This window comes from Electrophorus electricus, unplaced genomic scaffold (assembly GCF_041902795.1).
Source record: "Electrophorus electricus isolate QZ-2024a unplaced genomic scaffold, ASM4190279v1 Scaffold132, whole genome shotgun sequence".
In the NCBI taxonomy this organism is placed as follows: Eukaryota; Metazoa; Chordata; class Actinopteri; order Gymnotiformes; family Gymnotidae; genus Electrophorus; species Electrophorus electricus.
In genome coordinates, this window is record NW_027658414.1 from 45,590 (window position 1) to 58,271 (window position 12,682).

General features: G+C 36.4%; 1 protein-coding gene across 1 annotated transcript; it reads left to right on the forward strand.

The window, feature by feature from the left end:
• Positions 1-6,737: 6,737 nt before the first annotated feature.
• LOC145654558 (ectonucleoside triphosphate diphosphohydrolase 3-like) lies at positions 6,738-12,575 on the forward strand. Its single transcript, XM_081708786.1, has 9 exons — positions 6,738-6,854; positions 7,815-7,932; positions 8,175-8,316; positions 8,572-8,731; positions 9,055-9,282; positions 10,021-10,293; positions 10,658-10,768; positions 10,945-11,079; positions 11,283-12,575. Exons 1-9 carry the CDS (start codon positions 6,738-6,740, stop codon positions 11,472-11,474), a joined length of 1,476 nt encoding a protein of 491 aa, XP_081564912.1. The 3' UTR covers positions 11,475-12,575.
• Positions 12,576-12,682: the final 107 nt, after the last annotated feature.

Consider the following 12,682-nt stretch of genomic DNA (forward strand, 5'->3'; position numbering starts at 1 on the left):
CTCTACAAAGCCACTACGTTACTTGCTCTGTGATGTCACGTAACACCTGTGAAACAGATTATCTCTATTTTTTAATGCCCTCGTTTGCTTTAGTTAAATACACAACGAAAAAAACGAGGAAAGAGAAAAGATTTGGGAACATTCCCAGCGGCTGTTCAAAAAAATAAGATCGCAGCCAGTCACGAACTTTGCTGTTGCTACTATCCATGTATTATACAGACATTTATAGCACATAATGTATCTTAAGTGCGATATTAAACATTCAAAACATGAGTTTAATTTATTACAGTCAAAATTAATGTAAATTAAATAATGTCAATCACAGGACCCCAGCTGGAACAGCTCTTTGTAACAACTATCATAACTCTGAGGTATATGAGATTGTTCTAATGTGATTAGCTAATAATGTATATCAAATTTAGCACTCTAAAATATAAACATTTTTATTATGTTATAAAAGTAAATAACTATATACTGTAGCAGTGATTTAAAATAATAAAGGGACCATCAGTGCAAAGTACAGAACTCAGGCACCTGTGGGAACTAAATAGGCAGTAAATGAGGAACAGGTGAGGGACATTCAATATGTCCCTGACAATATGAGGTTTCATGGCCAAAATGAGGGACATTCAATAAACTGGTGTTTGGGGCCGGGAAAGTGAATGTGTGTTGTGATCGGTGGATGTGGTATGTGAGGGCTGGCTGGGTACTGGTTCCGGCATGACAAGCACATAATTTCATTATGTCTCATGTCACTACTTCTTTTTGGTCCAGGTCCATGAAATATTTAGCTCTGTATATTTTATCAAAGAAATGTAATTTTGATAATAGTATATAAGTTGTACTGCAGCATTAGATCAATTTGTAAGTTTGTTAACCATGATCCCGGGTTGTTACTTTGGAGGTGAATTGTTGTTAGGGGTTGCAATTCAGTATGATTGCACTTGATTTTAATGCTCTGCAACTGTATGTGTGCTGCTCAATGACTTTTAAATTATTAACATGCAGAAATAACCATACACTTCATAACTTTTGTTTCATTGAGCAATGAATGTTTTCCATTTTATTAACCCTGTCAACCTGGTGATCATGATAATGAGTACATACAAAATTGATTTCATTTCACATTTACAAAGCATCTAGGGTATGAACAAATTTTGGAAAGCTCTTGTCATTATTCTTAAAACAGCTTTTTATGCTACAGTTCCATAAGAATAAAAACATTTCCAATTCCACAGCTAAATATGTGTTCAAACATGTACTGAACATTGTAAAATTGAAAAACTGTATGTTAGAGTCCCTCCATTATGCCATAAGAAAGAGATGAGCGTTTATATTTTCAGAAGTGCAGTATATTGTAGAGGAATTCACATTGTGTGTATTTCAGGATTATTACATTGCATGATTATTACTGTTGATAGTCTATGTGTTAATGTGAAGTTATAATGGGCTTTATTTTATTAGTTTGAAATCTTTTCAACTAAATTTGTCCAGCATAGATTTTGCCCAGAGAGGGGTGCTAGTGATCAACTATAGCTCAGAGCCACTGGCTCAAAGTATACTTCACCAACCTCCAGGCAAAGACACAAAGTGCACACTAAGCCCTATCAGTACAGACTGAATAATGATAAATTACATTTTTTTAAACACTTCGATGAAAGTACAATACTATATACTAGCCAATGAATGAGATATGCACAGTTCCAGGGAATCTTCATAGTGCCTTGGTTTTGCAGTGCTCTCCAAAAAATGCTTCACATAGGATGCTTTCCCAAATGCTTAACATAGGATGAACAGCAAGATAAAAGAAGACATCAATCCAAGGCCGGCCATGTGGACTAAAAAACAATGAAGATCATAATTCTTTTTATGCAGAGCAAATTTTGTCTGCACGCTTTCCAGACTGGGTGGCAAGATCAGACGCCTTGCAGTCAGTCCTACAGTACCACAGACCAGGCAGTAACTCACAACTATCTAACTGAACTCAGTAATCTCTGTATAAATGTGAGAACAAAGAACAGTGATATTTGGCTAAAAACAGTAAAAACAGAGTAGAACAACTGTCTGATTGTGCATAATTGATGCCAGACTCCAAGTATGAAGTCAAAGGGCATGGTCTGAAGGGGAAAGCCCTCTGGCTACTCTGTTTGAAAATCTTCCCCATTCTCTTTCACTCACTCTTTCCATTGCTTCTCCACAGAGTGCCTGAAAAATGATAGCACATCACTGAATGGCCTTTCTGTTGGATATTTGTTTATATGGTGCATTACCATTTTCATATATTAGAGGACACTGCTGCTGCTGCACAGGATTTTAGCAGCTCAGTAAGTAATTTCACACCAGGCTCTATTTCCTATAGGCCTTCTCTGTTCATTGCTTAATTGCCTTGAGGAAATGTGTCTTAAGTAAGGTTGTCTTACACATCAAAGGATTACCAACACCAAGGGCGAGGGGCAGGACGCACAGATTTCCTCGACAGGGACGAACATTTATTAACATAAACGACAGCAGCACTCACACGTATTATAAACGATGAACATGAAACGATTGACGTTAAACAAACACGATACACAAGAATACATCTAACATAAACACGTTACATTCAGACATTACATCTGCAATGACCAACGACGCCGCACACCCTGACGTGAGTTTAAATACACACAGACAAAACGAAGTACAAGCGTGTGCAGGCGTGGCCACACACGAAAGTCCTCCTAGTGCACGTGGCTGGCCGAACCACGTGACTCGCGGGAGGCGAGCGTTCCGTGACATGTACATACTTATTTCAATCTAAAATATTACCAAAATGTGAAAATCTAACTTTAAATAACCTGTCATTACTCCTTAAATATTTATTCACATAAATAAGTGGTTAAACTTGCTGAAATAGAAACACACCAAAGTAATGCATTCAACCAAGCTGAGCTTGAGTCAATGGCATCAAACACCATTGACAGGGCTATGTATTTGTAGGCCAAGGGTTTGTGTGCAGTGAAGCCTAAGGCTGCAATCCCCTTCAGAGTCCAGTGCGAGCTGAAGTAGCTGTTTCCTACTCACCCCACTCCTTCGATCTAATTACGAATGACAGGTTTTCCGGCTTGTGCTGCCTAATGTGGTGTCAAATCACTCTCACATCTAAAAATATTCCTATTAAAGCCAGCATGTGATAAGAGGAACAGCTTAATCCAGTTTCACTGTCTCTTCTCCAGTCTGTCTCATTGTGTACTGGTTCACACTGAGGATATGTGCTGTTCCAAGGCACAGATAGTATTTAGAAGACATGATATCTGACATTCTATAATTGTCTGTGAATGACACATATGGATGTAATGAAATTATTTCTGCCCATGTATCAATGAAAGCTATAGCAATAGTAATTGGTATGACTGCCTGTGATGGAGACAGTCACCTCGATGGAGATGGTAGTGCCACAGAGATATTATTAAAATGGGTGTTGTGGGGTTTGTATCAGTGAGCTGGCTCTTTGGACTGGTTGTAAGAGCACATGTTTATTATCTGCAAGATCAGGGATTGAGGCTGGGTGTAGTTGCAGTGGAAGCTCAGTGGTTAAGGTACTTGACTTGTAATTGGAAGGTTGCTAATTCAAGCCCCACCAAGTTGCCACTGTTGGGCCCCTGAGCAAGGCCCTTAACTCTCAAGTTGCACTCAGTCATAATTGTAAATTGCTTTGGATAAAAGTGTCAGCTAAATCTTTCTACACTGCCCTGAAACAGGCAGGATTCTTTTAATTAATAGTATATGGAAATTTGCTGAAGAATTTTGTAAAAAATAAAAATAAAAAGACTAGCCTCTACATATAAACAGTTTCTGAGGGTTCCTGGTTTTTGATGTGTACCATATTATTTACTTTGTTAAAAGTAGATGGGTAATGGAAACCACTCAAGAAGTGTCTGCTTTCTAAGCAAGTGCAATGATTGGAAATTTGAGTTAGCAATTCTAATATAATGATTCAAACCAATTATGATTCATTTAATACTTTTTGAACATACAAAATGATCCCCTGTACCTATGCTACCAAAGCTATCTTGCACATGGATGTTTCTGTTAATGACACAGAGACACAGTTCATGAATGTGGTCTACACTTTTCCCAGAGCACCAGCCACCACACACCTCTTCCTACTTAGATTACCATAAAGTGCTTTAAAAGCAGGCATCTACAGTTCCAGTTCGTCATAAAAGCCAAACTACCCACTGAAATCATTTTACATTAACATTATTGTTGTTGTCTGCTACTATAACCAATATGCTTATATGGCTTCCTACTTTTTCCACAGAGACAAATGTGGTTCTTTAGTCCCCTTGTGAAACTGCACTGCAGTACTGGAAGTGGGATTTCAATCAGCAAAATCACAGATGAGCATGCATAAACATCTGATTATGAGCATCCAGTTCAGAAAATTCCCAATGGAAAATGATTAGGGTTATTGAAGGTTTAAATAAAATCTCATTAGCATGTAGTTAAGCCCGTGAGAACACAGTCTGAAGAGGAGCAGTATGTTTCTCAATATTAAGAATGTGAGGTATATCAATGAAATTGTGCTATTGTGCACAATTATCTGTGATGGGAAAAGTAATGAGATATGGATTATAAATAGAAAATCTATCTGTTAAAGCATGTGTTAGACATAAGTATACAAATAATTACTGTTTTCAGAATAAAAAAAAAAAGATTAGGAGGCTGTACTTGCCTGTGTGGGAGGAGTTTATTGTGAGTTCTGTTGCCCCTCCCATTCTGACACTCTAGAACACATGCACAAGTACAGTGCAAAAACACACCCACAAACACACTTTCCTATACAGGATGGTCAAGAAAGAATCACATTCTTCTGATAACCTTACTGGAGGTTCACACAAAAAGGTAGGCAAAGATGTCCATTTCCTCACTTTCCTTTTATATATATATATATATATATATATATATATATATATATATATATATATATATATATATATATATATGTGTGTGTGTGTGTGGGGGGGGAGGGGTGTTTTGCTTTGCTTGCACAGCTGATGAAGGATCTCTGTCTGAAATGTTCTGTTTCTCTGGGAACATACTTTACTACAATTTTGAATATATCTACATGTCTTACTACAGTACACTCCAGTTACTCACCTAGAATCTTCCTTGTAGTTTGGGGTTTGTGTAGTTTTGTATGATATTTTGTCATTTTTTGTCCAATAATCCTTATTCAGCAAAGAAAATAAAGAAAGTACCTAATTGTACCTAAATGGCGCGACATGGAGTGCGGTGTTCTTTTCCCTAGTGAAAAGGAATATATTTAAGTGTCCAAAACTTTAGCATGCAAAAACGCACAAACTGTTAGAAAACAGCTACATTTTATTTGTAATATTATAATTTTACAAAATTAGCAGTGAAGCCTATGTTAATTCTAGTCAACTAGACCACCCTAAAATAGAACCATTTTTATGTGTTCTTGTGGAACTTCAAAGATAATATGTATTTTTGGTGTATTCAGTATGCACTAAGAAATTGTTTTCAAATTACATTTTACTGTATGCTATTACACATTTGTATTAAAGTACTAATATACATACTTCCAGTGTATTTAAATGTAAATGTATTTTACATATTAAATTGTTTTTATTAAATATTATTGATATTAGTATTAAAAATTAAAATATCTACATTTAAATGCACATTTTTTTCCAATGAGATCTACCAACTTGTATTCTTTATAAAGGGCTGAAATGCATATGGAGATGTATGTCTAACATTTGCTTTCTTTAAAGTATGGTCAGGTAGACACCATTACAGTTATGCTTTCATTCTATTTTTGCACAATTGTTGTAAAATAAGTACAAAGATTGTTCCAATTTAATTAATATTAATAATAATAATAATAATAATAATAATAATTAATAATTAATATGTTGTAGTATGTTGTAGCATTGTATTTTTTGCATTCCTATGCTCCTCTATACACTATGCTCTTGAAAGATTCGGACCAACGCAGGAAGTTGTTAGGATTAAAAATTAAAGATGAATTCTAGAATCAATACACTTAAATATGTCTTCCTATGTCTCCCACTATGCGCAAATAAATACAATTTTCTTTGAAAAACATAATAGCAATAGATATGTAATAGATACATTACAAATGTGTAATAGATTACGGAAATGTAGACATATTGACAGTGTCAAATCAGTTGCAGATCTACAGACGTTTAGAGGTGCCTTCATAATACTGCACTGTAAGCCCTTATAGGCTGTCTGTTTACTAACTCATCTATTGATCTGTACAGTTTGTGTCAGACTCTTTTCATCCATGGCATTAATGAGTTTGTGTTTTTTATTTTTTGCCATTTCCTAAGAAACCTTAATCTCACAATCTCAAGCATATATATTTCATATATAATATATATTTAAGTATATATGGACATACATATTTATAACTATATACTATAACTCTATATATAAAGGAGAGACAGATTCAAACCTAAAGTCGACATGTCAGCTATTTCTAACTAGGGCTAACCCCATGGTTCACTAAGTAAGTTCTTATCTGACTTTCTTTGGTTATTTTGTAATGTGAAATGGCATTTTTGAAATTTTGTAGCATGGTATTACATTTCATACTCAAAACTAAGATTTTTTAAAATTTATTTAATTGAAACCTATAAATTAAAGCTGTTCATTTATGAGAATAAATAATCTACTCATGCTCTTACCGCAACCATTCACAGGAAATAATGAGCAAAATAACAACAGCCTTGGCTACTTTCTTCCTGTTGGTCAGCATAGCCATCATCATAGCAATCGCTACAGTTCAGAAGCAACAAAGGACTTTTGTTTCTCCTGGACTTAAGGTAAGACCCTTCACATAAGACAAATTTCAATCACAGACTAGCCAAACTGCATCATGCAAATAATATTATATTCCAAACACACCAGGGTTAATTACAAGCAAGTGTAAAAGTACAGAGGACAATCCAATCAAGTTTAACTGGAAATGCTGCCTTGTTATCTTGAAAATGCTGTGTGTAAGAGCTGCTCCGAAACTAGTCTTGACAGTTGTGATTATTTTTTAAGACTGTGACTTATATTATAAACATGTGTCATAGGCTAGAGAGAATCTGCAAACAGTGCAGGTCTAAGCAAGTGCATATATAAAAAAAAACATCTTTAGCATAGTCTGCCTTGGGGCTTTTATCCCAGGGGTCAATTGTGTAATGTGTCAGAATGCTTGTATTGTTTAGAGAGATAGATCTTTATTGATCCTGAGGAAGAACTGCTGAAAGTAACCGTCAGAAGTGGGAGTTTGACCCACTCCTCTATTTGGTGATCAGAATGCCCAATTATATGAAGGTTGTCTTATTTTGAGCCGGTTCTCATTGCTCAGTCATTCTGATACAAAAGCCTAAGCCAAGCCTATTGTTTAACAACTTGTAAGTTCACACTACTCACTAGTTTGACTAAGAACAAACACCAAATGTTATTTAACTGTGTTAATTTTTTTTCATTGAACAGGGCAGTTCCAACATTTAGACTGAGTGGGCATATCAACCCCCAAGTTTTGCATGTTGAAGTCATTTAATTTCTCATGAAGTATGCATGCGCCTTCATGAGAACCTCAGCAACCAAAGACTTCAGCAATGGCAAATTGCTACAGCTCTAATTGCTACAATTGAATGGGACTCTTTAAGGTTGTTAAAATTCCAGTCTCTCTCTCTCTCTCTCTCTCTCTCTCTCTCTCTCTCTCTCTCTCTCTCTCTCTCTCTCTCTCTCTCTCTCTCTCTCTCTCTCTCTCTCTCTGTGTGTGTGTATAGTATGGCATAGTGCTAGATGCTGGTTCCTCCAGAACTACTGTGTATCTTTACCAGTGGCCAGCAGAGAAAGAGAACAACACCGGGGTTGTGACTCAGACCAATATGTGTCAGGTCAAAGGTATGAACTAGTGAACCATCATGGAGATCTTTCCTCCATAATTTATATAAGTTTCTCCCCATCGATGATGTGTGGGACTCTTGTCTCTCTTCAAACTAAATTTATCATGTCTTTCAACTAAAACAAACACTGTGGACACTGAGTTCCACTGTAAGGGCATGAATATGTACTAGAGGAAAGGCTATTTAATCCTGTGTCAAAAAAATAAACCATTTCTATTAAATGATCATGTTTATATGCAGGTCCAGGTATCTCAGAAATGAACAAAGAATCATGGAAAAACCTTATGAAGTGCATGGGAATCATAACAGAGACAGTCCCACTGAGTCAGCGCAATTCCACATCCATTTTTCTTGGAGCAACTGCAGGAATGAGATTACTTCAGTAAGCAGTTTGTCTAAATTTTTGCAAACATATCTACTGTTTTATGACAATGTAGCAATAATATTGCAATGTTTGATTTCTGTTATTCACAGTGGAGTCATATACCTTAAAAATCATAAATTAATACATATACTGTTTCTCAAGCCAAATTTATATAAGCTGAGTGGTAAAACATAAAGCATTATTCTTTACTAGGAATTAGACATAAATGACACCTGAGGTTTTTGTAAAAAAAAATAAAAAATTTCTATGCAGCCAGAAGAATGAAGCGGCTGCTAATATCATCCTGGTGGCTCTGCAGGAATATCTGCACTCTTTACCCTTCGATTTCCAGAATGCTTCCATTATCTCAGGTCAGGAAGAGGGTCTGTATGGGTGGATCACGGTCAACTATCTGATGGGAAACTTCCTGGAGGTCAGGTTAAGAGGCTTTTTCCTTTTGAGTGATGGCTGTGTTAAATCTCTAGCAATCATTAGCTTCAAACATGAAAGAAGCTGTTCATTATTAACATGCTATATCTTACAATTAGCCCCCAAAAGAGAAGATTTTAGGGGAGCTCTATGCAACAAAGGTTTATGAGATTGTCTGTTGATGGTTTTCAGTTCCACAAACTGAATAAATGTAATATTTCTTCATCATGTCTTAGTTACTACACAAAGATATAAACTTTATGCACACAAACATTGATCTAAATCTTTCACTGAGCTGTATCTGTCTTGCTCTGATCTCTGCTACAGAAGAATATATGGAACGCCTGGATTCATGCACACGGAGCTAGGACTCAGGGCTCTCTGGACCTGGGCGGCGCATCCACGCAGATTGCCTTTGCAGCCCCAGACAACACTAGAGGGAAGGATCTAGTCCAGGTGGCACTCTATGGCTATGAATACAACATCTACACACACAGCTTCTTGTGCTATGGCAAAAATGAGGCAGAGAAGAAAGTCTTAGCAGAGCTTGCAAAGGTAAGCTTTATTGATCTGTTCACCTCTTTTTACTTAAATGTTATTTGCCTGAGGGGGGAAAAATTACTCTACAAAAGCATGTACAGGCAGCCCTCTTCCAACTCTGTAAATATTATGCATGCTGGCATAACTCTTCAAGAACAGAACAGGAAAATAGTCACTACATCAGAAATACATTAACTTCCACTGGCAAAGTCTATGGTTTTTAGAAATTTTCTTTAGAAACCATCAAGACCTGAACAGCCCTGATTTGCTGGGGGTGGAATGTAATGTAATGTCATCTCTGTCTGTAGACAGGGCGAGGCCTATTAAAGGTGCATTATGGCATTACTGTATTGATCAATCCATTTCTCTTGTTTTGGTGCTTACACTAATTACACAAAGCAGACCAGAGTAAGGCAAAATGTAAAATTCCTGTAAAACCATTCTGTCACAAATCCATTAATGTTCACACACGGTCCATTTAAACCAGTAGCTGATGCTTGAGCTTATGTAAGTCAGTGCTTTCCCAGACAGCCTACTGCTGTCTTTGTGTTGTTGAGAAGTGGCAGATCAAATTACATTAAGATTCATTACTCTTTTCTTCTTTATTTTGCTCTTTGCAAGTGAAATATATATCATGTATCCCAAAACATGGTTAGAGATGAACTGTGGATTTCCTAATTTGTTAAAAGTGGTTAATCAAGATTTTTCAGGGGTGTAATAATTGGCCTCTTAAATATTTCACCCCTATCCCAGAAGTCCTCGAACTGGTCACATATAAACCACCCGTGCTATCCTGCTGGCTACAACATCACCATGAAAGCCAGTGATGTCTTCGGCAGTGAATGTACAAAGAGCCAGGCACCAGCTCAGAATGGGCCAGAGAGGAACATCACTTTCGTTGGACAGAGTGACCCAGCTATGTGCAAACGTCTGGTCAGGAGGATTTTTGATCTGAATTCTTGTCATGGAAAAGAAAACTGCTCGTTTGAAGGAGTTTACCAACCACCTGTCACCGGGGACTTCATGGTATGCACTCCCACTTAGCATGACAGTTTATCATATATCATCAATTTGAATGGCATTTTAATCTCTGTGGATGACTAAGAATAACAACATTACAGAATGTCTGTTTTTATAAAGGATAACAAAAAGTTTTAGTTTTGGTTTCTTGAATGGATTTCTTTTACTAGGCCATTTCTGTCACTTTTAATCAAAGTATTCTAATGTGGAATTGAAAATATGACTGAACAGCTTTTGAAAACCAACCTTAAACTTTTAGGACTAAAAATATTTCCCTGTTGCTTATTCACATTATTTTTGACAATATGATAATCTATTGCCATAATCTCATTACCACCTTAACTGTTTTGTTGTGCTATCTTTTGCTAAGGCATATGCTGGCTTCTACCATACTGCCAAGGCTCTGAACGTAAGTGGCTCTAACAGTTTAGAGAAGTTTAATGCCACCATGCGGTCAGTCTGCTCCATGGACTGGAAAACAGTGAGTACTGCTAAGAGGCTGAGAATGTAGATATATAACATGGTTGTTTTGACTTGTTATGCTTTGCTTTGCTTTTGTTTTTGTGTGTGCATTTCGTATGTTGAAATACTAAACAATACAGCCAACCAGTTGAAGTTGCAGAGCTAATCAATATGGTTTTTGTTTTGGCATTCTAGCTCAAGAACAGTTACAAACTCCCAGAAGTACACTTGAAATCTGTTTGTTACTCCGCAAACTATGTTCATACACTCCTCGTAGATGGATACAAGTTCAATTCCGACAACTGGGAAAATCTCAATTTTAAAAAAGAGGTACAGTTTTTGACAAAAAGGCATTAAATCGATACTTAGAACTTCTATGGTACAAAGATGAAGACACATTTTATTAATTTCAAACCAACTCTTTATCCAATGGGACTCCCGCAACTTCTTCATTTTCCAAGCACCTAAGATGTTCTAACAGTTCTAACAGTTATGTCATGACAAATAATTTTCAACTACTATCTCTTTTCCAGATCAATAACACAAGTATAGCCTGGTCCCTGGGCTATATGCTAGCCCAGTCAAACATGATCCCAGCTGAGGCCAAACTGCTGAAACTTCCTATACCCAACATTGCTTTTGCTGCTCTTCTCTTCATCCTCTCTGCCCTGATCATCATTACCTTCATGTTCCTCATCATCACCCTGGTGCGGTTCTGCTACTGATGCCTGGAAGAGCTCTGTTCAGAAAGCGCTCCTCGGTCTTCGAACAGCAGCACAGCAGCAGAAGACCTCACCCACTGAAATCTAGGGCTGTGTATGTGGGCCCTCTGCCACAGTTTCAGCGGTTCCTGACCAGGGTTTCATACAGGATACACCATGAATTCTCACCGCCTGGAATTGCAGGTGTCTCAGGCAAAGACATTGAATGCACAACAGCACATCTAGCTTCTGATATATCACTGCAGCTTAAGGTGTTTTTTATTATGACTATTACTATTTGGAATGTAAAATAAAATAAGAGCAACTGATATGATGAAATTGCACTCAGGACCAGGTTAGGTGAAATTAGCTTTGCAAGCAAAGTATTTGAAGAATGAATTGCTAACTATTTCTGCTGGCCATATTCAGATTTCTTTTTTTTTTTTAGTTACATGTGAGTTCCTGTAGCTCGGAGAGGACAAGATAACAGTCCTATAAACAATCCTAAATGGAGTTTATCAAAAATAAATCCATATAATGTAATAACATATTGTCATCATATAGAATGAAAGAATATAGTTAATATTTACTAAGTGGTTGACAGTTTTGTATTTACTGAAAAATAAAACAGCTGATAGTTAACCAATTGAGACCACTATCCATTAGACTTTCTGATTTGAAAGTGTTAGATGGGTTTGTAATATATTGGCTCTCATAACCGCTATAATTTTGTTTTGTATTTTACAAACCAAGGAAATTTATAGCAAATAATTTTAAAAGGATAGCTACCCAAAATTTCAGAATCTTTAAAAAAATGTATCAAGTAATACTGTTCCTATACCTGAAGACATGTAACACCTAAGTTTTACCTGTATAGGTATACTATATAATTTAGGTGTATTCAGTCCATGTAGCTATTTGATAAAATGTAACATGTGGTATTTGAGGATTTTACATGGTTTTGTTTCATTTTAAAATATAGCATCCTCGAGGCATCCAGTATTTTATTTTATACTTGATACTAGTTTGGTTCTTGACATATCATGCATTGTGTGGTTTAAACAGGTTTGACTGCATGTCACCTTTTACAACCTTTTTTGTGTTAAATATGGAATTGTATTATTGTTATATTTAACGAATGTTAATAAACAGCACAGATTTGAGGGTGTATATATAGTTTTCTGTTCTTGCTTAATGAACAGAAATTAATCACAAACGATTTTCAGCATCAG

Coding starts and splice junctions, on each gene's coding strand:
- LOC145654558 (XM_081708786.1), top strand. CDS start 6,738: ATGAGCAAAATAACAACAGCCTTGGCTACTTTCTTCCTGTTGGTCAGC. Junction 7,933..8,174: donor CAATATGTGTCAGGTCAAAG/GTATGAACTAGT, acceptor GTTTATATGCAG/GTCCAGGTATCTCAGAAATG. Junction 9,283..10,020: donor TCTTAGCAGAGCTTGCAAAG/GTAAGCTTTATT, acceptor CCCCTATCCCAG/AAGTCCTCGAACTGGTCACA.